The sequence below is a fragment of the Papio anubis genome, chromosome 1 (genome assembly GCF_008728515.1).
Source record: "Papio anubis isolate 15944 chromosome 1, Panubis1.0, whole genome shotgun sequence".
In the NCBI taxonomy this organism is placed as follows: domain Eukaryota; kingdom Metazoa; phylum Chordata; class Mammalia; order Primates; family Cercopithecidae; genus Papio; species Papio anubis.
The window spans coordinates 42605372-42631856 of record NC_044976.1 but is presented as its reverse complement, the minus strand read 5'-3'; the positions used below and the strand labels follow the sequence as shown (position 1 = coordinate 42631856).

The window sequence follows — 26485 nt, the reverse complement described above, 5'->3', positions numbered from 1 at the left end:
CTCTCATTTTGATTACTCTTAGATACTTCATATAAGTAGAATCACATGGTTTTTTTTATGCGAGTCACTTTTTTGTGGCTGGATTATTTCACTTAGCATAATATCCTCAGAGTTCATCCATGTTGTAGCATGTGTCAGAATATCCTTCCATTTTAAGGCTGGATATTCAGTTGTATATTCCATTGTTTGTGTATACATTTGGCCCTTGAACAAGATAGGTTTGAACTGCATATATACTTATAGCTATATTTTTTCAATAAATATATTGAAAATAGATTTTCATATGTTGAACCATCCTTGCATTCTGGGAATAAATCCCACTTGGTCTTGTTGTTTAATCCTTGTAATATGCTGCTGAATTGGGATTACTAGTATTTTCTTGGGATTTTTGCATCAATGTTCTTAAGGGATATGAGTTTGTAGTTTTCTTTTCTTGCAGCATCATTTCTGGCTTTGACACTGGGTATTTGCTCGGCTCATAGAGTAAGTTAGGAAGTATTCTCTCCTCTTCAATATTTTGTCAAAGTTTGAAGGATTGATATTAGTTCTTTGAAATTTGGTAGAATTGACCAGTGAAACTATCAGGTCCACAGCTTTTTTTTTTGTTAGGAGATAATGATATGATTCAATCTCGTTAGTTATAGGCCTGTTCAGATTTTCTTTCTTCATGATGGTTCAGTCTTGGTAGGTTTTGTGTTTCTATGAATTTCTTCATTTTACCTAGGTTATCCAATTTGTTGGTGTACAAACTGTTCATAGTACTGTCTTAAAATCCTTTCTATTGCTGTAGAAGCAGTAGTAATGTCCCCACTTTTCTTTCTGATTTTAGTAATTTGAGTCTCTTTTTCTTAGTCCACCTAGCTTAAAGGTTTGTCAATTTTGCTGATCTTTTCAAAGATTGATTTTTTGTTTCATTAATTTTTCTCTATTTTTAAAAATTTAAAAAATTTTCCATTTCATTTATCTCTGCTGTGTTCTTTTTTGTTTTGTTTTTTTACAGATGGGGTTTTGCTTTGTCACCCAGGCTGGAGTGCAGTGGCACAATAACAGCTCACTGTAGCCTCCATCTCCTGGGCTCAAGTGATCCTCCTGCCTCATCCTCCCAAGCAGCTGGGACTACAGGTATGTGCCACCACACTCAACTAATTTAAAAAAAAAAATTGTAGAGGCAGGATCTCACTATGTTGCCCAGGTTAGTCTAGAATTCCTGGGCGAAGGGATCCTCCCACCTCAGCCTTCCAACATGCTGGGATGACAGGCCTGACCCACTGTGCCTGGCCTGTTCTATTCTTTATTATTTTCTTCCTTCTGCAAACTTTTAGTTCTTTTTCTAGTTCCCTAAATTGTAAAGTTAGGTTACTGATTTGAGCTATTTCTTGTTTTTTGAAATGTAAGTGTTTATAGCTGTAAATTTCTGTTCTAGCATTGCTTTTGCTACATCCCATAAATTTTGGTCTATTGTGTTTTTATTTTCATTCATCTATAAGCATTTTATAACTTCCCTTGTGATTTCTTTTTGATCCATTGTTTGTTTAAGAGTATGTTCTTTCATTTCCACAAATTTGTGAATTTTCCAGTTTTACTTCTTCCTCTTCTTCTTTTTTTTTTTTTTGAGATGGAGTCTCACTCTGTCACCCAGGCTGGAGTCCACCTCCCAGGTTCAAGCGATTCTCCTGCCTCAGCCTCCCAAGTAGCTGAGATTACAGGTGCCCACCACCAGCTAATTTTTGTATTTTTAGTAGGTTCAGGGTTTCACCATCTTGGCCAGGCTGGTCTTGAACTCCTGGCCTCATGATCCACCCGCCTTGGCCTCCCAAAGTGCTGGGATTACAGGTGTGAGCCACCATGCCTAGCCTTCCAGTTTTACTTCTATTATGGATTTCTATTATGGATTTAGAGGTGGATGTGGTGGCAAGCACCTCTAGTCCCACCTACTAGGGAGTCTGAGACAGGAAGATCACTTGAGCCTAGTAGTTCAAATCCAGCTGGGGCAACTTGGAGAGAATCCAACTCTGAAAATAAAAATAAAAATAATTCCTAGGTTTTGAGAGCTCCTCTTGGTAGGGTGTCACCATAGGAAGTGGCATCAGCCTAGACCTCCAAGTGAAAGTGGCTTCTGCTTCCACTATGGCTTTAATTATCTCCCTTCTTTTAAGGGTACCTCCTAGTTCTTGGGAAATTCCACTTATTTCCAACCATTAATAGATATATAATATATATATATTCTTTGCAGTTTTTAAATTTTTTTAAGTATATATAATACTTATAGAAAATTTTTTCTTTAAGTGTATATAATATATATTTATATATTACAATATTAAACATTGTATATTATATATTACATTTATATGTTATATATTATATATAATATTTTTATATATTATAATTTATATGTATTATATATAAATATTATAAATATATATAAATGTATATAAAATAATAAAATAAAATAAATAATAAATAAAATAAAAAATATTTTTAAAAAGTATATATAAATAAATATAAATATTTATATAATATATATACATTGTATATATGTACATATTTAAAGCCGTCTATCATTTCTATGATTTGGTATAGAAGGGAAGGACTTCAGGGTCTCCTCCGTCCACCATATTTAAAGGCAGTCCTGTCACACATTTTGAATACAGCCTGGGAGAATTATGGTATTTCTCTATTCTGAGAGTCAGGACAAAGCAGGAGGGACCAGGCTTTGATGGCAGAGATAGGAAAGGAGAACGTATTAGATAAGATAACTTGGCTAGGTAGGGCAGACTGAGCAATGGATTGGATAGGAACATGGCAAAACTGAGTGGACTGATCTGGCCAGAGTAGGACAAAAGCAGGGAAGAGGCACAGGGAATGAAAAAGATGTGAGGCTACCCAGATAATGGCTTTGGGGAGCTCATTATAAATTTGACACTTTTCTTGCAGATCATATGGGGCAGAGAAAACAATAAATACATACATACATACATACATACACATCATACCAGAGACATAGGAAGCCTAGAAGCATATCGATGGCCACTTTGAACAGAAATATATGCACAATTATGCCTCTGTCTCCAAAGAAACTGCTGCTTGGAATGTGTCTTAGTCTGTTCTGTCCAGGAGCTGGTAGATTTGGTGTCTGGTAAGGGCATGCTTTCTGATTTATAGATGGCACCTTTTAGCTGGGTCCTCACTTGGTAGAAGTAAAGAACTCAGCCCCTTAGAAGAACACTCATCTCATTCTTGAAGGCTCTGTCTCCATGACCTAATCATCTCCCAAAGGCCCTACCTTCTAATACAATCACATTGGAAATTCAGTTTTAACATACAAAATTTGGAGAAACACATTCAGTCCATAGTAGAATGGTTCCTAGAAGCTGGTGGTTTCCAGGATGGTTCTCAGGAGGCCAGAATCAGTGGGTGCCCCCAGGGAGATCTCTGGGAGAAATGTCCCCATTTATCTAGGGGACTGTAAGGACCCAGAGCCAGATAGGTCCAGTACAAGTTAAGAGTCTTCCACCTGGGCCAAGCCAATTCACCTCCCTGGACTTCTATTTTCTTTAAAATGAGATTAATTATGACCCTTATTTTCTGGGGTCATGGTGGAAATGAAATGAGACAATTTATTTGAAAGTTTAATCAGCTGAATCTCCGGTAAGATGTCTGGAGAGGAGACTTTGAAAAAGTCTCTGGGGTCAGATCTCTTCAGAGGATAATGGGACATTCACAGCATCCATCTAGATTCTTGCCTCCATTGGTAGATAGGAGTGGCTTAGTAAAAGTTTGCATTTGAGAAATGTTTTCACTTTTGAAATGTTACTCTGTGTGTGGAGGGTACACTGGATGAAGTTAACTCCAGAGTCAGTTGAGAGGCAACTACAGGCTTCTAGGCAAGAGATAATGGTGGGCTCAACAGGGATGGAGAAGGAGAATTTGAACTGAGATGAACCCCTGACCTATTAACTTTTTTGCAGGATCCCATAACAAAAGATTCAGTTAGTTATCAGGCAACAGCAAAGAAATGGATTCCAGTCTCCTCCAGGCAATCGAGGAAATTGAGAATTTTTTCCAGCATCTCTCTGAGCGACATACAAAACAGGCAGAAACCCCAGATGCACCAGAACCACAGAACTGTATGCCTCTGACTGCCCATGCTGAGGAGAGCCAACATGAGTCAACCAGGAGCAAGACGATGCCTCCCTTGGGGCCCACAATGATGACTTCTGCATGCACTAACATCCCTGGGACAGTTCTCACCCAGGACTTAACAATGCACCCTCTTAAAGCCCTTGATATGGCACTTGAAGACCTAAATGAGACTTATTCCATGGGCCAGAAAGTGACTTCCTTTGATCAGATAAAACACACAGCAGGCTCCCAGATGACAGATGTTACTGACACCCCAAAGGCATCACCCACTGATTGCCAGAAGACAGCCATCACTGCAAGCAACATGACAATCTCCAGTGAAAGTAACCAGCTGAACACTCCAAGTAGTGACCAGACCCTCAATGAGAGTCAGATACCAGCCCTGCATGGAGATCAGATGAAGACCCTCAGTGATAACCAGACTCTCTGTGGGGACCAGGTGACCTTCAGTAGTGACCAGACCCTCACTGATGGTCATACAGTGACTTCCAGTGGCGATGAGGCCCTCTCTGGGGGCCAGATGACAACCAGTCTAGACCTCTATGGAGGGCAAATGATGACTTCCACTGATAACCAGACTCTCTATGGGGAGCAAGCGACAACCTCCACTGGTAACCAGACCCTCTACGTGGAGCAGATGACGACCTCCACTGGTAACCAGACCCTCTGTGGAGAGCAGATGATGACCTCACTGGTAACCAGACCCTCTACGTGGAGCAGATGACGACCTCCACTGGTAACCAGACCCTCTGCTTGGAAGCAGATGTGAGGAAGCCTCCCACTTTTGGTAGCAAGACCCTCCCTTGGGCAGATGACGGCCTCCACTGTGGTAAACCAGACCCTCACAGGGGAGCAGATGGCAACCTCACACTGAAGTAGCAGACCCTCTGAGGAGCAGATGACCAACCTCCACTGGTAGCAGACCCTCTGAGGAGCAGATGATAGCCCTCTACTAGTAACAGACCCTCTGAGGGAGCAGATGACAACCTCCACTAGTAACCAGACCCTGTACAGGGAGCAGATGACGACTTCCACTGAAATGGCAGACCCTCTGCTGGGAGCAGGTGACGGCCTCCGCACAGTAACCAGACCCTCTACGGGGAGCAGATGACAACCTCCACTGAAGCCAGCAGACCCTCACGGGGGCAGATGATGATGACCTCTACTAGTAACCAGACCCTCTACGGGGAGCAGATGACAACCTCCACTAGTAACCAGACCCTGTACAGGGGCAGATGGCCGACTTCACTGGCTCAGCCAGACCCTCCTAGGGGCAGGTGACGACCTCCACTGGTAAGCAGACCCTCTGGGGGCAGGTGGCGACCTCCACTGGTAACCAGACCCTCTGTGAGCAGACTTGACCTCCCTGGTAACCCAGACCCTCTGTGGCAAGAGCAGATGAAGCGACCTCCCACTTTCAGTACAGCAGACCCTCTGTGGAGAGCAGATGACGACCTCACTGTTGTAGGCCCACTTCTGAGGGGACAGATGATGGCCTCCCTTCTGTTGGCAGACCTCTACTTAGGGGCAGGTGACGACCTCCACTGAAGTAATCAGACCCTCTACGGGGGAGCAGATGACGACCTCCACTAATGTCAAGACCCTCTATAGGGAGCAGGTGACGACCTCACTAGTAATCAGACCTCTATAGGAGCAGGTGACGACCTCCACTGGTAACCAGACCCTCTGTGGAGAGCAGATGACGACCTCCACTGGTAGCTTGAGGCCCTTTCACGGGGGACGAGATGGTGACCTCACCCTGGTAATCCAGACCCTCTATGGGGAGCAGGCGATGACCTCCACTGGTAATCAGACCCTCTATGGGGAGCAGGTGACGACCTCCACTAGTAACCAGACCCTCTGTGGGGAGCAGATGATGACCTCCACTAGTAACCAGACCCTCTGGCAGGGCAGTTGGTGGCCTCCACTAGTAGCCAGACCCTCTATAGGGAGCAGGTGGGCGACCTCCACTGTGAAAACCAGACCCTCTATAGGGGAGCGAGTGACATGAAGCCTCCTGGTAACCAGACCTCTATAGAGGGAGCGGGTGACGACCTCACTGAAATGGCTTAGACCCTCTGTAGGGGAGCAGATGATGACCTCCACTGGTAACCAGACCCTCTATGGGGAGCAGGTGACGACCTCCACTAGTAACCAGACCCTCTGTGGGGAGCAGATGATGACCTCCACTGGTAACCAGACCCTCTATGGGGAGCAGGTGACGACCTCCACTGGTAATCAGACCCTCTATGGGGGGCAGAATATGACCTCCATTGATAACCAGGCTCTCTGTGGAGGCCAGATGGCAACATATAGTGGCAACCCGACCCTCTATGGGGACCAGATGCTGACTCTTCAGGTGGGCAATATGACAATGCTCACTAATGACCACAGCCTTTATGGGGGATATATATCCCATCAGTTCTCATCATTGCCACACCCAGGATTCCCATGCTTTTCAAGTTCCCATTTGATTCAAGGACAAGTTCCAGAAAAGCAGAAGACACAGAGCTGCCAGTTCTGGAAGAATCCTGAGGTTTCGAGGCCCTACATCTGCACTTACGAGAACTGCAAGAAGTCTTATAAAAAGGCTTGCCACCTCCGAACCCATATGCGCAAGCACACCGGTGAGTGAGGGCCTGGGAACGGGGTGAGGGGCAAGTGGCTACAGATTTGTGCCTTTACAAAGCCCTGGGAGCATTTGAGATTGCTGCCACTTCCTTTAAGCCAAGAATTCAAGAAGATTCTATAATAGAAAAGGTTGGCACCTTCAGAAGCGGGGATAAAGCAGTCCTAGGGACAGGCTCTAGTCTTGGACCAGAGCCAGGCTGGCTATAGCCTTTAGTGATGTTGACTGCTGGTTTGATGGGAAGAAGTGAAGGGATTTCTTTGGCCTCTTGCAGGTAGATGTTCTTGACGCTATTTCTACTGGGATCGTCACTTCATAGTGACAGCGCCCCCAGGCCTCACTTCCCTCATCCTCCTTATTCCCCCTACTAACTTGCCTGCCAATAACTGTCTCTCCTCCTGTTTTTTTTTCTTCTTCTTCCTTTCCTTTTGTTCCCTTCTTCACAGTTTTCCTCTTGTCTTTCTAGCTTTTGTGGCCCTCATTCCCCTCCTTCACTCACCTCCCCCACCTCCGTCTCCTTTGGCTCTCCCTCTCCCACTCCAACTTGCTCAAAAACTTTTTCTTGTTCACTTTCAATGTCCCTGCCCTACCTCACCCTGATGTATGACGCGTCTCTCTCTCTCTGTCTGGTCCAGGGGAGAAGCCCTACATATGCGATGTAGAGGGATGTACGTGGAAATTCACCCGCTCAGATGAGCTCAACAGACACAAGAAAAGGCACACAGGGGAACGGCCCTACCTGTGTTCAATATGCAACAAGAATTTTGCAAGATCTGATCACCTAAAGCAGCATGCAAAGGTCCACAACGTTCACCCAGGATTATGAACCCTTCAGCCCATGAGGAAATGTGTACAGCTAAAAGATTCTCCCTACTGAGTTTGTTTCCCTTGAACAAGCTCCCCTATTTCCCTATGCCAGTAGCTAGTAGGTGCTTAATATTCATAAGTTTTCTAAAACATACAGAGAAAATAGGTATATGGGTTTTCATACAAAAACTGGATGACTTTCAACTTGAAACCGGAAGCACTCTTCATTCATTGCCCTCTCTCAGGGTACCTGCTTTTATCAGCATGCTGTGAATCCTTCTAGATCTTACTCTGCATTTACCTGTATGTGTACTTGTAAAAATGTATCTGTGTAGATGATTGAGATTGATATGTATATAACTCAGAGGGTAAAGAATATGGAACTTTTTTTTTTTTGTCTGTAGCTGAGTCTATGTTTCTTTGGAGTTTCATTCCTGTGTTGAAAAGGAGGGGATGCTCAGTCACGTCCAGTGTAAAGTGGTCTCAGGTTAAATGGACTTTGCTTAGATGAGTACTTAGCCTATTCAGAAGTTCAACCTGGGTCAGATGTGGCTCACGCCTGTAATCCCAGTACTTTGGGAGGCCAAGATGGGCAGATTGCTTGAGCCTGGGGAGTTCTAGACTAGCCTGGGCAATATGGTGAAACTCTGCCTCTACAAAAAAAAACAAAAACAAAACCAAAAATTAGCTGGGTGTGGTGGTGTGCACCTATAGTCCCAGCTACTTGGGAGGCTGAGATGGGAGGATCACGAGCTCAGTAGTTGGAGTTGCAGTGAGCTGTATTCACACCACTGCACCACTGCACTCTAGCGTGGGTGACATAGTGAGACCTTGTCTCAAAAAAAAGAAAAAAAAGATATTGTGTAATATTATATATGAAATATATTGAATAAGATATTTAAGTTATAAGTAGAAAAAAATGAGCACCTGTAAGAGCTCATCACCCAGTGTCATGCAATCAGTGTCATGCAATCAAGTGTTGAGATGGCCAGTCAGAACAATGAGCCAGATGGAAAGGAATGATGAAGCCTTATTTACTGACTGCTACAGAACAGATAGGAGAGACAGCCTTAGCCAAGACCCCAAATAAGGAGGCCTCTGCACGGAAGCACCATCGTCCTTCAATGACCCACATAAACCCAGGGTATAAAACTCTGGGCTGGCTGCTTTCTGGGGCCCTTCAGCTGTGGTCCAAGTGGGGCACATGCAGTTAAGACTCCATCCCCCCGGGCAGCTTTCCTGAACCTTCGGGGACTAACTCCCAATGAATCCTAGATTGTTGTCCTTTGCTGCCTGTTAGTAATAAACCTGTTTTATTTAACTTGTTGTGTGTATGGGTGTCATTGGATCTCACTGGACTCAGACAAGCTGATAACCAGTGCACAGTGAATCTGCCTTACGGTGGGGATGCCAAGTCCTTGACTATGGCTCCTTTCAGAAAACTGCAATGCCCTGGCTGTATGCCAAGTCTGGTGAGCTCCCCTACCCATCCTTCTATCTTCTAGAATTGATGACTACCCTGAATTTTGTATATATAAATCCCTTTGATACGTTTATCAAAAATGCATGTATTCAAAGATAATTTGTAGGTTTTTTTATTTTGAGCTTCATAAATATTATACTGAGCTATATATAGTCTTCTGAAACTCCCTTGTTTTCAACATATATCTCTAAGATTTCATCCATGTTATTACTAAGGTCAATATAAAGAATCCATAACAACCCCAAACAAAACTTCTCTACATTGTTAACACACCAGGGTGGGGGCGGGGGTGTGAGAGACCAGAGAAATCTGAGAATGCACTAGAGTCTTACATGAAGCACAATTATAAAAAGAAAAGATCATACAGCTGTTCCTCATTATCCAGATCTAATCTGCTAGATCATGAATTTTTAAAGTTTTTATTTCATTAACCTAAATATGAAAAATAGTAACATATTTCCAACCCATTCAAAAACACCAAATATTTCTTCAAATTTCACTACAACCGTTATATAACAATCCACCAAGGATTTCACATTATATAAAACCCCCAGGTGTGGTGGCTCACACCTGTAGTCCCAGCACTTTGGGAGGCCGAGGAGGGCAAATCACCTGAGGTCAGGAGTTCAAGACCAGCCTGACCAACGTGGAGAAACACAGTCTCTACTACAAATACAAAATTAACTGGGTGTGGTGGCACACACCTGTAATCCCAGCTACTCGGGAGGCTGAGGCACAAGAATCACTTGAACCGGGGGGTGGAGGTCATGGTGAGCCAAGATCGAGCCATTGTACTCCAGCCTGGGCAACAGAGCAAGACTCGGTCTCAAAAAAAAAAAGAAAGAAAGAAAAGAAAAGAGAACTGAAAGAAATAAACAGGGCATCAGTGACCTGAGGGACAATATCAAGTGCTCCATCATACAGGCAGACTGTATGTCAGAAATAGAAGGTGGAGGAGAACCCCAAAATTTGACAAAACAATGCCCAAAATTTTTCCAAATTTTATTAAGACTACCAAACATTTAGATTCAAAAAGTTCAATGAATCCTAAACAGAATAAAGGTAAGTTCAAAACCATATAAAACCAATCACTATATTTAAGAACAGATACATTATGTGGTAAAAACAATAAATAGCTAAGGCGAGATTAATCAAAATTCAGTATAGTGGTTACTTCTGCAAAGAAGGATGGGGAATTCAAAGCTTTTTAAATGTACTAGATTATTTTTCCTTCTTTTTCTTATTTTATTTTTTATAGAGACAAGGTCTTGCTGGTCTCAAACTCCTGGCCTCAAGTTATCCTCTGCCTTGGCATCCCAAAGTGCTGGGATTACAGGCCTGATCTTAGGGGTAACTAAATATTTTTATTATTTTTTTTTCCTTTTTTTTTTTTTTTGACCTTCCTAACATGAGTGCATTTTATTATTAAATTGGAGATATACAAAATATTTCTTGCAGGTTATGATAGATATCACAATCAATGGAAAACAAATGAAGTTCATCCATTCTTCTTCTGTGTTACTTATAACACAAGCCAGGAACCTGGAAGTCACCCTTGACCTCGCCCTCATCTACCAAATCCAGTTAACTATCACTTTCCTACTTCTCCCTACCTCCACTCTCACACCCTGGCCAAAGCCACCTTGACTCTCACCTGAAATACTGCTATGTCCCTTCCTCTCCCTTACAGCCTCGCTCTAATCTTATCTCCACACTGCAGCCAAAGAAAACACTTTCAACCTTATCTCTCCATCTTGAATCTATCTCACCATCCCCTTTGCTATCAGAAGCAAGAGTGACAAGTAAATTTCCCAAGACACCTCATAGCCAGGAAATGGCAGAGGCAGGATTCAAAATCTACTAAAGAGTTCACAGATCTTTTTTGTTTTGTTTTGTTTGTTTGTTTCGAGATAGAATCTTGCTCAGTCACCCAGGCTGGAGTGCAATGGCAAGATCTCAGCTCACTGCAACCTCCGTCTCCCGGGTTCAAGTGATTCTCCCATCAGCCTCCCGAGTAGCTAGGATTACAGGCACCCACCATATGCCAGGCTAATTTTTGTATTTTGTAGAGACGGGGGGGTCTCACCATTTTGGCCAGGCTGGTCTCGAACCTCTAACCTCAAGTGATCCGCCTGCCTCGACCTCCAAAAGTGCTGGGATTACAGGCGTGAGCCACCGCGCCGGGCCCACTTTGTGCACTTCTAGTAACACCCCTCCTCCACTAGATTGTGATCTCCACAAGAGCAGGAGCCTGTTTTGCCCACCGTTGTAGGGCACATCACACACCCTTGATCACTCTGGTCCTCTCCACATCCATTTCTTGGTGAAAATGCTAGATCACCAAGCAGACCTCTCATCCTACATTCCAATATCAAGCAATCTGGTTTGCTGACCCTACCCACGAGGCTGTGTGTGAGCCAGGTGGGCTGGGGAACAGAGACCAGCCCCGGCCCAGTGAACCCGAGATGGCCTGCTCCATGGAAGGGATCTGGTGCCCTGGTAGAAAGAAACTTTGAGTGCCCAAGACTTCAATCCCTGGGGCTAGGGAATGGGTCATAAATGAGCCCCTTCTGCCCCTGTTCTTTTAATCATGTCCACTCCCCTCACGTGGGAGCTTGGATGAAGGGCACCCGGATGTCCATCGCAGGTATACTGGGGCCACTAGTAACACAGACAAAGGCAGCAAAGCAGGACAGGGTCAGGGTAGGGGTGGGAGGGCAGGGGCAGGCACAGCCAAGGTTGTGGGGCTTCCCCAGAGGCCCAGATAGGCTTGAACCTGCAGAGGACCAGCTTCTCTTCTTGGCAGCCCTGCGTACATTCAAAAATGTTGTCTATGATCTTTCTGCCCTGCAGAGGCAGGGTGCCTTCATGCACCTCTGAATCCTTACTGTCCATGCCATAGTTTCCAGAAGATAGACATGTCCAACGGTATATGTCCAAGAAATGGGAGGTGCAGCTAGCACCCATGAGTCCTTCGGGTCTCATGGAGGCATCTCCTTGAGAAGTCTTTCTCTGACACATCCTTTAGTTAACTTCATGCTCCTCACCATGGGTCTCCACAGCCTTGGTGCGCTCAGTATTGTAGGCTCAAAAAACATTTGCTGAATGAATGCAGAACTTGAAGACTGCCTCTCCTCTGAGCAGTTGCCACGTCCAGTGTTCTCTGCCTGGAATCCTCTTCCTTCTTCATTCACCTGTTCAGTTTATTTCAAAATTTGAGGGATTACTAGGTGTTACACTCTTACTGGGCCCAGGGATTACCTGGTGATGTATTTAGCAGTCTGGGCACTGCTTCATGACAAGCCTTTCTGACCCCTCCAGTTAGGGGCTCCTCCCTATGGCCACTGTACAGAGGTGGACCTCTGAGTCCCCAGATTAAGACAGTCCCTTGAGCACAGAAACCAGCTCTGATTCATCTGTGCTTGGCACCAGCCTGGGCTCAGGAAACACCCATAGAAGGCACCATCTTCTTAGGGAAGAGACCACCTCTGGGGCAGACAGATCCTGGTTGGGATTCTAGCTCTGCACTTGATAGCTTGGCCAAGTTCCTTTCTCTCTATCAGTTTGCTAGAGTAAAACAGCCTGCCAAGTCTAGATATGAGGTTCTAAACAACCTGGCTGGTTTGCCAGGATAGTCATTATCCCCTTAACCCCAAGGGACAGCAGGGAAAGATAGGCCACTTAATATCTGGTGCTTGGTAGTCCAGGGACCTAAGGAAGGTGGGAGGAGCAGAAGTTACAGTGGGATTCATCCTTATCTGCCCCAGTCTTAGGCCCTCCTTTCCCCCCTAGCCCTCAGTCACCTAGAAAATAGAGCCTGAAAACAAGAACTCAGTACTGGTGTTTTACTTGAAGAGGTGCAAACCCAAGGCGTTGGAAGTGAGAAAATGGAAGAAAGGCAGGAAAGAAAGGGAAGTAACCCAAGGTGATGTATTTAGCAGTCTGGGCACTGCTTCATGACAAGCCTTGCGGAGGCCACAGTAGTTGTGTCCACCAGCTACTTGGGAGGTCTCCCCATTGATGGTACTGTTTTGGAGAATTGGTGCCAGGCAGCAATTCATGAAAGGGAGGGAAAAGGGGAGAATTGATCTGCCCGAGTCTCAACTATCTCTCATTTTCCACTAGTTAAAAAAATTTTTTTATTTTTTAGATGGAGTCTTGCTCTGTCGCTCAGGCTGGAGTGCAATGGTGCAATCTCAGCTCACCATAACCTCTACCTCCTAGGTTCAAGCCATTCTCCTGCCTCAGCCTCCCGAGTAACTGGGACTACAAGCACACGCCACCATGCCCAGCTAATTTTGTATTTTTAGTAGAGACAGGGTTTCGCCATATTGGCCAGGCTAGTCTCGAACTCCTGACATTATGATCCACCTGCCTTGGCCTCCCAAAGCATTGGGATTACAAGCATGAGCCACCGCACCCGGCCTCAAATTTTATCCCATGAATACTAACTCCCAGTCAGACACCGTGGCTTATGCCTGTAATCCCAGCATTTTGGGAGGCTGAGGCGGGTGGGCCGTTTGAGGTCAGGAGTTTGAGATTAGCCTGGCCAACATGGTGAAATCCTGTCTCTACAAAAAATACAAAAATTAGCCGGGCGTGGTGGCGTGTGTTTGTAATCCCATCTATCCTGGCTCTTCTGCCTCAGGAGAATCATTTGAACCTAGGAGGCAGAGGTTGCAGTGAGCTGAGATTGCACCACTGCACTCCAGCCATGGTGACAGAGCAAGACTTTGTCTCAAATAAATAAATAAATTTCCCCATACTTCTAAGTTTGCTAGCAGCAACTTGGGATGCCAGATCCCATGCCCTATGCTAGGGCATTCCATCCAAGCCTGTGAAATGGTGGGAAGAAACAGAAACTCTGGGTATGTGGCCAGTGAGTGCCAGGGAGAATCTGATGCCATATGTGCCATGTCCAATATAGTCCAAAACTAGTTTTTTCATTTTCTGGAAGAAGAAACAAGACATAGCGATCCAAGAACTTTCCCAAGGTCACAAGGATATTAAGTGGCAAATTCAGGATTTAAAAATAGTCTGGCTCTGGAAACTGGATTTTATGTAGCAAGCGAAGGAGTCATTAAAGGGTTTTAAGCTGGAGAGCGACAAGAAATCAAGAGCTTTTAAGGCCGGGCGCGGTGGCTCAAGCCTGTAATCCCAGCACTTTGGGAGGCCGAGACGGGCAGATCACAAGGTCAGGAGATCGAGACCATCCTGGCTAACATGGTGAAACCCCGTCTCTACTAAAAATACAAAAAACTAGCCGGGCGAGGTGGCGGGCGCCTGTAGTCCCAGCTACTCGGGAGGCTGAGGCAGGAGAATGGCGTAAACCCGGGTGGCGGAGCTTGCAGTGAGCTGAGATCCGGCCACTGCACTCCAGCCTGGGCGACAGAGCAAGACTCCGTCTCAAAAAAAAAAAAAAAAAAAAAAAAGAAATCAAGAGCTTTTAAATGAAGCTCCCAATCTCTACTGTACTCCACATTCCCATCTGACTAAACTCCAGCAGAAGCAGGTGGCCCCAGAGAGGTTAACAGCATCCAAGACAAGGTTTGAGGAGTCTCTAACTGGCTGCAGAACTTCGTGTGGGCTTCAACACTGACCCATAATCTTCCTATCTTCATCTAATCCTACACCTGCTGAAGAGAAGATCTAGCCAGAGGCAGGTAAGATCTGTGTAGAAAAGCCAGAATGAGGCTGGGTGTGGTGGCTCATGCCTGTAATCCCAGCGCTTTGGGAGGCCGAGGTGGGCAGATTACGAGGTCAGGAGATTGAGACCATCCTGGCTAACACGGTGAAACCCTGTCTCTCCTAAAAATACAAAAAATTACCCAGGCATGGTGGCACGTGCCTGTAGTCCCAGCTACTCGGGAGGCTGAGATAGGAAAATCACTTGAACCTGGGAGGTGGAGGGTACAGTGAACCAGATCACGCCACTGCACTCCAGCCTGGGAGACAGAGTGAGACTCCATCTCCAAAAAAAAAGAAAAAAAAAGGAAAAAGCCAGAATGAGGAGAGGAGACTGACCTAAGGACCAGCAGCAGGAGGACCGTCCTGCTCTCTACTGTTGGTCTGTGGGTCTAAGGGTCCTGGCCGATGAGTTTTCTGGTGTTGCTTGAGATGGTCAGACCTCATGAACTCCCGGCTGCACTGATCACACTTATATGGTCGATATCTAGTGTGTACCCGTGTATGTCGTCTCAGCTCATCAGAACGGAAGAAAGACCACGGACAACTTTCCCAGTTGCAAGAATAGGGCCTCTCACCTGGGAATGACAAGGGAGAGATGGAATTTAGAATAGAGTAGGAAGGAAGGGGTCCGACTCTGTGAGGCAGAGCAGTCCAGGTTGAGGATTCAAAAGGGAAGGTCCAGGGAACCAGGGAGCGGCAACATAATCAGGAGTGCCCACCCCAGTCCTCCTGTATGGCAAGTCGGGGAGCCAGTCTAGCTTAGTTCCAAGCTTGGAAGAGGAAAGGCTCATCCCAAACAATTACCCACCAGTGTCCCAGGACAAATCGAAAGCCCAGAGACTCCTCCATCCCCACCCCACCTGATACCTCCTTCACCTGTGTGCTTGCGCTGGTGGCTCACCAGGTGGGAGCGTTTGGTATAAGCTTTTCCGCAGTTCTCGTAGTTGCAGCGGTAAGGCCTTGCCTCCGAGGAGCCCCCTCTACCAGTCCTTTCCTGAGGCCTGGAGTTCTTCTCTGCTGTCTGTGGAGCAGGTCTGGGCTGCTCTGGTAGAAATGGGTCTTCTTGAGAGTGCGGCTGAGTTACAAGAGAGTCCTGAGACCCTAAAGCCAGCAATGACTGGGGCTCAGCTGGAGGCATCCCAAGGTCATGGGCATCTTGTGGGGGCAACATCTGAGCCATGGATGGGAGCACTGCCTGGGCCTCAGTGGAAGGCATGGTCGGGCCTAACAATGTTTCTTCAGAAGGCACTGTCGAGAGGCCAGGGTAAGGCATTGGAGGGTTCCCAGCGTGGGACATCATTGGGATTCCAGTGGAAGCCGAGACTGGCAGCCCATTGGGGGGCATCCTTAGATTCCCGCTGAAGGGCCTGGCCACCCTTGGAATATTGGGCTCTCCTATGGGCATTAGTTGGGGCCCACTGAAAATCATCATCTCTTGCTGAGGGGGAGACACTCTCTGACAGTAAATCATCTGGGAAGGAGTGAGAGTCGCTTGGGGGCAGTAGCTCACACCACGCTCAGGCAGTGGCATACTGAACTGTGGCCCTCCTTCATCCATATTCTGCCTCGGCGCCTCAACAGACACCAAGGGGGACCTCAGCATCTCTGTACTGTGAGGAAAGTGCTGAATGCTTGGTAGGCCTTGGTTCCAAGAGGCGTGCACTCCAGAGCTTCCAGAAGATGAGGACATGTTCAAGATGGGCGCTGAGTTCTCGTTATCCTTGGGGAGAAAGAGTCAGGTGATTTTTGCTCAAATTCCAGTTCCACATGTCCCTCCTCTTCATTCCCAGACCCCATCCTAATCCATGCGGTCTGGCTAATACAAGCCCCATAGAAGCCTAGCCGTAACTCATGCCACTTTCTCTTAGACATGTTTTTGGTTTTTATTTCACACAAAGCAACAAAGAGAACAAATAAAACAGTCCATAACCTACACCTTCAGCAAAACTCTGAGAAAATGTTCAGACTCCAATTTATTTTTTTCTTTTTTTTTGAGACAGTTTCATTCTTGTTGCCCAGACTGGAGTGCAATGGCGCGATCTCGGCTCACCACAACCTCTGTCTTCTGGGTTCAAGTGATTCTCCTGCCTCAGCCTCCTGAGTAGCTGGGATTACAGGCATGCACCACCACGCCCGATTAATTTTGTATTTTTAGTAGAGACGGGGTTTCTCCATGTTGGTCAGGCTGATCTCGAACTCCTGATCTCAGGTGATCTGCCTGCCTCAGCCTCCCAAAGTGCTGGGATTACAGGCGTGAGCCACCGTGCCTGGCCCAAATTCCAAATTATACATAAGTGTGAAAGTGAAAGAACATCCTAAACCAGCAGAACGGGTGCAGAAAGCCACAAAGATAGAAGGAATTGAGGCTGCAGATGGGTCTTGGCTTTAGCAAAACTTAGACATCATCTGCAAGTATTTGCCTATGGAAGAGCATCTGCCCTGAGTGGGAACTGCCTGGGCAGGTCGGAGATCAAGCATTGGTGGAGATATGGGGAAAAGGCAGATATGAAAAAAACACTTCTTAAAAAAAGGGATGGCGGTTGTCTGGAAGTCAGGGGCAGTATCCCTCGATGACTGACTTACATGAAGGGTAGGAAAGAGATTGGTGGTAGAAGGTCTTAAAATAGGATAGGAGCCAAGAACCATGTTTTTAAAAACTGTCAGTAGGCCAGGCACGGCGGCTCACAACTGTGTAATCCCAGCACTTTGGGAGGCCAAGGCAGGTGGATTGCTTGAGCTCAGAAATTTCAAAAACAAAAACAAAACCAGCTAGGTATGGTGGCGTGTGCCTGTAGTCCCAGCTACTTGAGAGGCTGAGGCAGGAGAATTACTTGAGTCCAGGAGGCAGAGGTTGCAGTGAGCTGAGATTGCGCCACTGTACTCCAGCCTGTGCTGACAGAGTGAGACCCTGTCTCAACAAGACAAGCAACAAACAACAACAACAACAAAATCCATTATTGTAGCAATAGAAGAGGGAGCTGTTTAGTTAAGAAACGAATAAAGCTACCCCATCATCTCCTATTCACTCTTCAATTGGGATGGTCCAGAAAAGAACAATCCATTCAAATATGACAACCAAAAGAGAAGTTTAAAATAGGGTATCCATACAAGATACTAAACCATCAAGAAAGAAATTGAAGATTGCAATTAAAAAAAAATCACCAGAAAATTATTGCTACAAATCAAGAGAAAATGTAACAACATTCAAACACAAGAAAGAGAAGAAAAGAGAAGAGAAGAGAAGAGAAGAAAAGAGAAGAGAAGAGAGGAGAAGACTCACCAAGGTGGGCAGATTACTTGAGGTCAGGAGTTCAAAGAAGGAAGGAAGGAAGAAAAGAAGGAAGGGTGGGAGGAAAGAAGGCAAAACTTGAAGCAATTACAACTTTTGCAGCAATTATAGGAACATCACAGGTCAGAAATAGGGAAATTCAAAACAAAACATCCAGACAACAGGATAGGAGTTATATTAGAGAGTAGGAAATGGGGAAAGATAAGAAAGGGACACTGGACGGGCTTCTATTTCTTGACCTGAATGACAGTTTCACAGGTTTTACTTTGTAACAGTTCATTACTTTGTAGAAGCTGTACTTACATTCACTTTTCTGTTTGAGTGTTGTTTTTAGCAATATGGTTTAAAATAAGTTAGTATTGCTGGGCACGGTGGCTCATGCCTATGATCCTAGATCCTTGGGAGGCCCAGGTGGAAGGATCGCTTGAGTCTAGGAGTTCAAGACAAGCCTGAGCAACATAGGGAATCCTCATCTCTACAAAGAACAAAAAACTAGCCAGGCATGGTAGCATGTGCCTGTGGTCCCAGCCACTCAGGTAACTGAAGTGGAAAGGATCACTTGAGCCTGGGAAGTCGAAGCTGCAGCGAGCTGTGATCGCATCACTGCGGTCCGGCCTAGGTGACAGAGTGAGGCCCCATTTCAAAAAATAATAATAATAATAATGCTAAATTTAAATAGGCAATATTCTAAACAAATTCACAGTGTAAAAATATATATATATATTTTAGCTCTGTCCAGTAAAATAGCCCATCGAAGCAACTGTGACTCTAATAACAATGCATGCCTCTAGAACCTAGACTTGTCTCTAATTCTATTCCTTGCTAGAAGTTAGACCAAGAATTTCCTGACTCCAAGACTGGGAAAAGAAAGTTTAAGGGAGGCTGGTACATTTCGTGCCTGAAAATAAGAGAGCTTTCAAAGATTAGGACTGGGTCAAAAGGAGACAGGAAGTGATATCAAGGAAGATGGCAGGGTAGGAAGCACCAGGAACATGTATCCCCAGCAAGGTAACTATCGCACTGGTAGCATTTGCCTGTTACAAGCTTTTTGGAATGGTGCAGGGTTTTAAGGCTTGTACCTTCCAAGGGAAGGCTTTGAAAGTAAATTGCAGTTAATTTTGGTCAACCTAAATTCTTAGGTAGGTATTAACTCCCCATACACACCCCATGTTCCTGGAGCAGCTTGCACGAGCCAGAGTGGGCAATAAAAACCTTGTCCTCCAACTATTGGGGATCTATGTCCTGATTGTTATTTGCTGTTTCTGATTATGAGATGCAGACAGAGGTAGGCAGCCATTGTGGCAACTCAACCCCCAATGTTACAACCCCCACCCCTTCCCACTGAAGAGACTTCCAGATATGAATACAAACATCCAAGAAGCTCAACAAAATTCAAGTAGGATAAACTCACAGACCTATACCAAGAAACATTATAATAAAACGGTTGAGGCCAGGCGCGGTGGCTCATGCCTGTAATTCCAACACTTTTGGAGGCTGAGGCAGGTGGATCACTTGAGGTCAGAAGTTCAAGGCCAGCTGGCCAACATGGTGAAACCCCGTCTCAACTAAAAATACAAAAATTAGCTAGGTGTGGTGGCAGGTGCCTGTAATCCCAGCTACTCGGGAGGCTGAGGCAGGAGAATCGCTTGAACCCAGGAGGCGGAGATTGCAGTGAGCCAAGATCCTGCTATTGCATTCCAGAGAGCGAGACCCTGTCTCAAAAATAAAAAATAAAAATAAAACGTTGAAAACCCAAGACAAAGAGAATCTTGAAAATAGCAAGAGAAGTGACTCATCGCTTATAGGGGATCCCACAAATTACCTGTAGTTCTTTAATCAAAAACCTTGGACACTAAGACCATGAGTTGATATATTCAAAGTACTAAAGGAAAAAAAATAACTATCAACCATCCTATATATGGCAAAACTGTCTTTCCAAAATGAGGAAGAAATTAGACATTCCAAGATAGGCAAAAGCTGAGAGACCATTACCACTAGACATGTCCTGCAAGAAACGCTAATTGCAGTCCTTCAGGTTGAAATGAAACAATGCTAGACAGTAGCTTGAAGCCATGTGAAGAAATCCGTCATAAGAAAAATTTCTGATAAGGGTAAATATATGGACAATGATAAAAGTGAGTGTTATTTTAACTTTAATATATAACTCCACTTTTTGTTTTCTACATGATTTAAAAGAATGCATAAAATTTATAATTTTATTTTTTGACATACGATGCATAAAAATGTCATTTTGTGAGATCAGTAACTGAAAAGAGGTGGGAATGGAGCTATATGGAAGCAGTTTTTATGTGCTATTAGAGTTAATCTGGTATAAATTCAAATTAGAATGTTATAAGTAGGATGTCAAATGTATTCCCCATGGCAACCACAAAGAAAATAGCTAGAGAATATATGCAAAAGGGACCGGGCACAGCAGCTCACGCCTGTAATCTCAGCACTTTGGGAGACCGAGGTGGGTGGATCACTTGAGATCAGGAGTTCGAGACCAGCCTGGCCAACATGGTAAAACCCCATCTCTACTAAAAATATAAAAATTAGCCGAGCATGGTGGCACATGCCTGTAGTCCCAGCTACTTGGGAGGCTGAGGCAGGAGAATCGCTTGAACCGGGAGGTGGAGGTTGCAGTCAGCTGAGATCCAGCCACTGCACTCCAGCCTGGGCAATACAGTGAGACTCTGTCTCAAAAATAAAATAAAATAAAATAAAATAAAATAATATATATATATATACACACACACACACACACACGGAAATTGTGTTATAAGGAAATGTAAGTTTCACTATAAAAAAAATCAATTAAACAAAAAGACAATGCTGGAAATGAGGAAAAAAATGGCAGAATTAAATCCTTCCTTGCAAGTAAAATACTTTGGAAAGTAAATGGATAATAATTTCCAAAAGACAGATATTGGTAGAATGGATTAAAAATGGATAGTAGATCACAAATTAAGTCTCAATAGATTTTAAAAGTAAGATATTTTTTCTCTTGCCGCTTTTAGAAAAAAAGCAAAAAAAAAAAAAAAAAAAAAGGTATCATACAAAGAATATTCTCTGACCCACAACCAGATAAACTAGAAAATTTACAAATCTCTGGAAATTAAACAGCACTCTCTGAAACAATCAATGGGGCAAATAAAAAAACCACAATGAAAATTAGAAAATACTTAGAGACCAATAAAAATGAAAACATAGCTACCAAATCTTATGGGATACAGCAAAAGCAGTGGTAAGGGGAAAATCTACTGGTTTAAATGCTTACAATAAAAAAGATCTCAAACCAACAACCTAACTTTATACCTTAAGGAACTAGAAAAATACACTAAACCCCAAACCAGCAGAAGGAAGGAATGAGAAAAATCAATGAAACTAAGTTCTTAGGAAAGATTAACAACATTGTGAAACATTTAGCTAGATCAACTAAGGAAAAAGAAAAAGCTCAAATGATTAAATATGAGAAATGAAATTGGAGACATTATAATACAGTACTGTGAAAAATTGCACACCAACAAATTGGATAACCTGGATAAAATGGACAAATTCCTAGAAATACAAAACCTATCAAGACTATCACAGGTTGAGCATTTTGAGACTATGAAGCAGGTGGATCGCTTGAGGCCCAGAGTTCAAGACCAGCCCGGGCAACATGGTGAGACCCCCCCATTGCTACAAAAAAAATTAAAAATTGCCAGGTGTGGTGGCAAGTGTCTGTAGTCCCAGCTACTCCAGAGGCTGAGATGTGAGTGGTGCAATCAATCATGGCTCATTTTGAGCTGGAATACAGTGGTATGATCATGGCTCACTGCAGCCTCAAGTGACAAAAGCTGGGCTCTTATCCTAACTTTGAACATTACTAATTGAAGTGATTAAATTAAGCATTTATTCTGCCTCTAAAAGAAAAAAAAATTCAAAATTACCAAATGATTGCGGTTAAATATTAATTCCTACTTTACAGAAGAATACAAACTAATAAATGTAGAATGAATGGTGGAATTACAAAATTTATTTTTCTGCCAGGTCCAGTGACTTACACCTGTAATCCTAGCACTTTGGGAGGCCGCGGGGGGTGGATCACTTGAAGTCAGGAGTTCAAGACCAGCCTGGCCAATATGGCAAAACCCTGTCTCTACTAAAAATACAAAAAATTAGCCGGGCGTGGTAGTGCATGCCTGTAATCCCAGCTGCTCGGGAGGCTGAGGCATGAGAATCGCTTGAATCTGGGAGGCAGAAGTTGCAGTGAGCCAAGATCGTGCCATTGCACTCCAGCCTGGGGGAGAGAGTGAGACTCTGTCTCAAAAAAAAAAAAAAAAAGAAAGAAAAGGAAAGGAAAGGAAAAGAAAAAAAAAAAAGGAAAAGAAAATGTATTTTGCCACCCCTAAGGAAATTTAATTGAGGAAAAATTTAAATGTGGTGTTAAAACCAGTAGATAAATGGCTGGTAGGGAACTGGACATTGGATACACACAAAGCAGAATCACACAGATTACTTTCCGACTGCAAGGTAAATATCAACAGAGAGATCAATGAAGCTTTTCACTACCTTAATACAAGTATCACCAAATGGTAGCCAGGTGTGTCTCCTGATGTTATGCAGGATAAAACCTGCATGAGGCATGAGGCACTCTTGCCAAAAATCTTGAATCCAGTTAAGCTGTAAGTTCTAATCATAACTTAAAGGTAATACAAGTGATAGAAGATAAAGCTAAATGCTATCATGAGGAAGCAATCTGATATATCTGAAAGGAACATTCTATAAGACAAAAGTCAGCATCATGAAAAACTGAATCCCAATCATGAAAAAATAAAACTATTCTAATTTCAGAGACTCAAGGGACATAATCACCAGATACAGTGTATGGTCTTAAATTCTGGTTTGGACATACCAGCTACGAAGTACATTTTAGGAATAGCTAGGGGCATTTGAATAAGGCTTGCATCTAAGATGATTTTTTTTTTTTTTTTTTTTGAGACGGAGTCTCGCTCTGTCGCCCAGGCTGGATTGCAGTGGCCCGATCTCGGCTCACTGCAAGCTCCGCCTCCCGGGTTCACGCCATTCTCCTGCCTCAGCCTCCGGAGTAGCTGGGACTACAGGCGCCCGCCACCACGCCCGGCTAGTTTTTTGTATCTTTTAGTAGAGACGGGGTTTCATCGTGTTAGCCAGGATGGTCTCGATCGCCTGACCTCGTGATCCGCCCGTCTCGGCCTCCCAAAGTGCTGGGATTACAGGCTTGAGCCACCGCGCCCGGCCTCATCTAAGATGATTTAAAGGAATTATCAGCTGGGCGTGGCGGCTGGCTCCTGTAATCCCAGCACTTTGGGAGGCTGAGGCGGGTAAATCACTTGAGGGCAGAAGATTGAGACCAGCCTGACAAACATAGCAAAACCTCTCTACTGAAAATACAAAAAATTAGCTGGGTGGAGTGGCACACACCTATAATCCCAGCTACTTGGGGGGAGGCTGAGGCACCAGAATTGCTTGAACCAGGGAAGCTGAGGTTGCAGTGAGCCGAGATGGCGCCACTGCACCCCAGCCTGGACAACAGTGCCAAGACCCTGTCTCAAAAAAAAATGTATATATATATAGATATATACACATATACATATATATACACACAATTTTGATACATTTGATTATGTGGTTTTGGCTATAGAGGAAAATGTTCTTTTTTAAAAAAAACTCTAGAAGAGTTGGGAAGATCTTGTTTTATTTTTAATTTAAATAATTTTAGAGACAGGATCTCATTATGTTGCCCAGGCTGGAGTGCAGTGGCTATTCACAAGCGTGATTGCGGTGCACCACAGCATAAAACTCCTGAGCTCAAACAATCCTTCTGCTTCAGCCTCCTGGGCCACTGGGACTACAGGTGTGAGCCACCGTGCCTGGCCTTATCAGTTTTATTTACCACTATATGCTCAGCAACTAGCATAAGACAGACATATAATAGGAACTAGGTAAATGACTATTGGGTGGGCACCTCTGGGGTGCTCAGCCTGTCTTCCCTAACTCTCAGCAATGGCTCTCTCATTTTCCCAGTCCTTCATGGCAAATTAAGTTGTCTAAACATGCCTTCACCACTACTTTGCCTTATGATTCTCCCAAATTTGCTCTGGCCTCCATCTCTCCACAAAGCCAGCTTGCATAAAGGTCACCACTGACAACTTCCATCCCACTATGACCAAGCAGCACTTTCCAGACTCCTGACTTGACCTCTCAGTTTATATGACCACTGGCCACACCCTTCCTATAATGCTTCCCTTGGCCTCTCACACGCATGGACACACTTTCCGACCTTTTCTCCTTCCTTTCTCTCAGACCCCCTCCTTCACAGTCTCTTTTGCAGATTTCTCTTCCTCTACTCTCTCTGGGCAAGCTTCCCCATGCCAGTGGATCTGTTTCTGTTTACAGTCCAACTATTCCTAAATCTATGGCTCTGGCGAAGATGGCTCCTGCATTTTCCAGCTAGCTATTGTTTGGGTCTTTTTGGATGGCCCACGGGTTCTTCCAATGGACTGTGTCCAAAATTCACTATCATCTTTGCCCACCTCCCCCAAACAACGGATTAACCTAGTCCTTCTCACCCTTCTTGCTCAGAAAATATCACTGCTGTCACTCAATTGTGCAAGCAAGAAATCTGTTACTCTAGATGTCTCCCTCACCACTTGGGAGCAATAATTGTGATCCCTGCCTCCAAAACATCTCCACAATCTATGATACATCTAGCTTCTCCATCTCCACTCTCACTTCTCTAGGTAGGCCGCCATTTGAATTCTCACCTGGATTATCACAAAAGCTTTCTAACTATTGCCTTGAATCCAGCCCACATCCACCAGGACACTCCTTTGAAAATGCAAATCTAATTGAGACAGACTATGTTTAAACTCATCAATGGCTTCCCTCTGCTCTTGGAATAAACAAGCCCTGAATGATCTCAATGTGTCCCTGGGGCCACCCTCCCATCACTGTCTAGGCCCTGGTCTTTCAGTTCCTCCTAAGAGGAAGCATACAGCCTGTGGTCTTAGACCGTGGAACCCTTCACCTGACCGGTTCTCTAGTTCCAGAACAGAGTCTCAGCTGTCATTAAGCCTCCCAAATCGGGTCAAACACCTCTGGTATCTGCTCCTATGTGCCCCCGACTTCTCCTTCATGTAACGCCGTACAATTCCAATCATTCAGCTAACGATTTATTAATAAAATTTTATATATATCTGTTTCATGGTAAATTCATCATTGTATTTCCACGGTCTGGAAAAAGCCTACCACTTAGTAGGGCTCCAATTAACTTTTTTTTTTTTTCCTGTCATTTTCTGCTCACTTCCTAACTTGGTCTTTGCTGTCCTGCCTACTCAAGTCCCTCGCCAGAAAGTTGCCTTGAACCCTCTTACCCCCGATGCACCCAACACAAGCTCTACTGCTGGGCGAACATTATTGGAATAAACGACGTATGATTTACACCCTCAATCTCACAACCCTCCCTTTCCAGTCCCTCCCCAATCTCGCATCCCTCCCTTTGCAGCCCCTCCCCAATCTCCCATTCCTTCCTTTGCAACCCCTCCCCTCGGATTTCCACCCCTCGGGTTTCTGCTTCCCTCTGCCTCCCTTCTCCTACACGGCCTCCTCTCCCCGCCGCCCCCTAGCCTGGGCCCGCCCCCGGCCTGCCAGGAGCTGACACCTGACTCACCTGGGCAGCCTGGTGCGCCACCTGCCATCGGCTCAGCTCCCCAGCTTCCTGTTCCATCTCAGCCTGCGGTCGGTTGTACATGAAGACTGGGTGGGGTCTAGACTCTACTGAACAGACAGGAAACCAGCCACCACGGCGTCGCAGGCGGGTATCGGGACGTCGCCACGCCACAATCACCTTCTATTTACCTATTTACAGCTGCGCCAGGGGGCGGAGTCAGCCCCACCCGTCCCGCCCTGCGCCGCCCCCGCAGCCCTGCCCTAGGCTGCCCACCCCAACCAAGGCGGCATCACGGACAGCCACCTTAGGCCTTGAACGCTTCCTAAAGGAAGTTGGTCCGCCCACCCAACTCACCCATTCCACCCTTCAGTCTGAGCAACTGTTTCACCCAAGTAGGGGCTGAGGACCCCCAGGTCTCAGACTCCAGCCAGGAGGAGGCTGGAGAGAGAGGCAAGGCTGGGTGTAGGGCGTCTGCTGACAGGAGAGCCTCCACCAGCACTCTATCAGGTCGGGAGTTGCCATAAGCTTTGGGAGGGCTGGAGCTTTTCTGCTACAGTCTGTGCACCTCTGTCCCTTGTCTGTACGAACTGAAGACTGCGAGCTTCATGGCACAATTTATTTATTCCACAGTGTTTACTGAATGCCCAGTGTGTGTTGGGCATTGGTCTCTGAACTAGGGGTAAAATGGTGAACAGGACAGAACAAAGTCCTTGCTGTCAATTTCCATTTTACATGGGCAGACAAGAAATG

At 45.0% G+C, this 26485-nt stretch overlaps 2 protein-coding genes across 2 annotated transcripts; one reads left to right on the top strand and one right to left on the bottom strand.

Moving 5' to 3' along the window:
• Positions 1-2523: 2523 nt before the first annotated feature.
• On the top strand, positions 2524-8211 carry KLF18 (Kruppel like factor 18). Its single transcript, XM_031664535.1, is given in 9 exon segments — positions 2524-4829; positions 4832-4908; positions 4955-5178; positions 5180-5222; positions 5224-5365; positions 5368-5490; positions 5694-6099; positions 6217-6770; positions 7408-8211. Coding segments are annotated over 9 exon segments (2574 nt in total). The 5' UTR covers positions 2524-4015; the 3' UTR covers positions 7599-8211.
• A 3378-nt stretch (positions 8212-11589) lies between these two features.
• KLF17 (Kruppel like factor 17) lies at positions 11590-25866 on the bottom strand. The gene is made up of 4 exons (XM_003891756.3): positions 25736-25866; positions 15627-16470; positions 15087-15325; positions 11590-12256 (listed from the first exon to the last, which is right to left on the bottom strand). The coding sequence occupies exons 1-3, from the start codon at positions 25814-25816 to the stop codon at positions 15087-15089; spliced, it is 1164 nt and encodes a 387-aa protein (XP_003891805.1). The 5' UTR covers positions 25817-25866; the 3' UTR covers positions 11590-12256.
• Between the last annotated feature and the right edge of the window lie 619 nt (positions 25867-26485).

Coding starts and splice junctions, on each gene's coding strand:
- KLF17 (XM_003891756.3), bottom strand. CDS start 25,816: ATGTACAACCGACCGCAGGCTGAGATGGAACAGGAAGCTGGGGAGCTG. Junction 16,471..25,735: donor TGGCGCACCAGGCTGCCCAG/GTGAGTCAGGTG, acceptor TTTCTCCCCAAG/GATAACGAGAACTCAGCGCC. Junction 15,326..15,626: donor CCACCAGCGCAAGCACACAG/GTGAAGGAGGTA, acceptor TGTCATTCCCAG/GTGAGAGGCCCTATTCTTGC.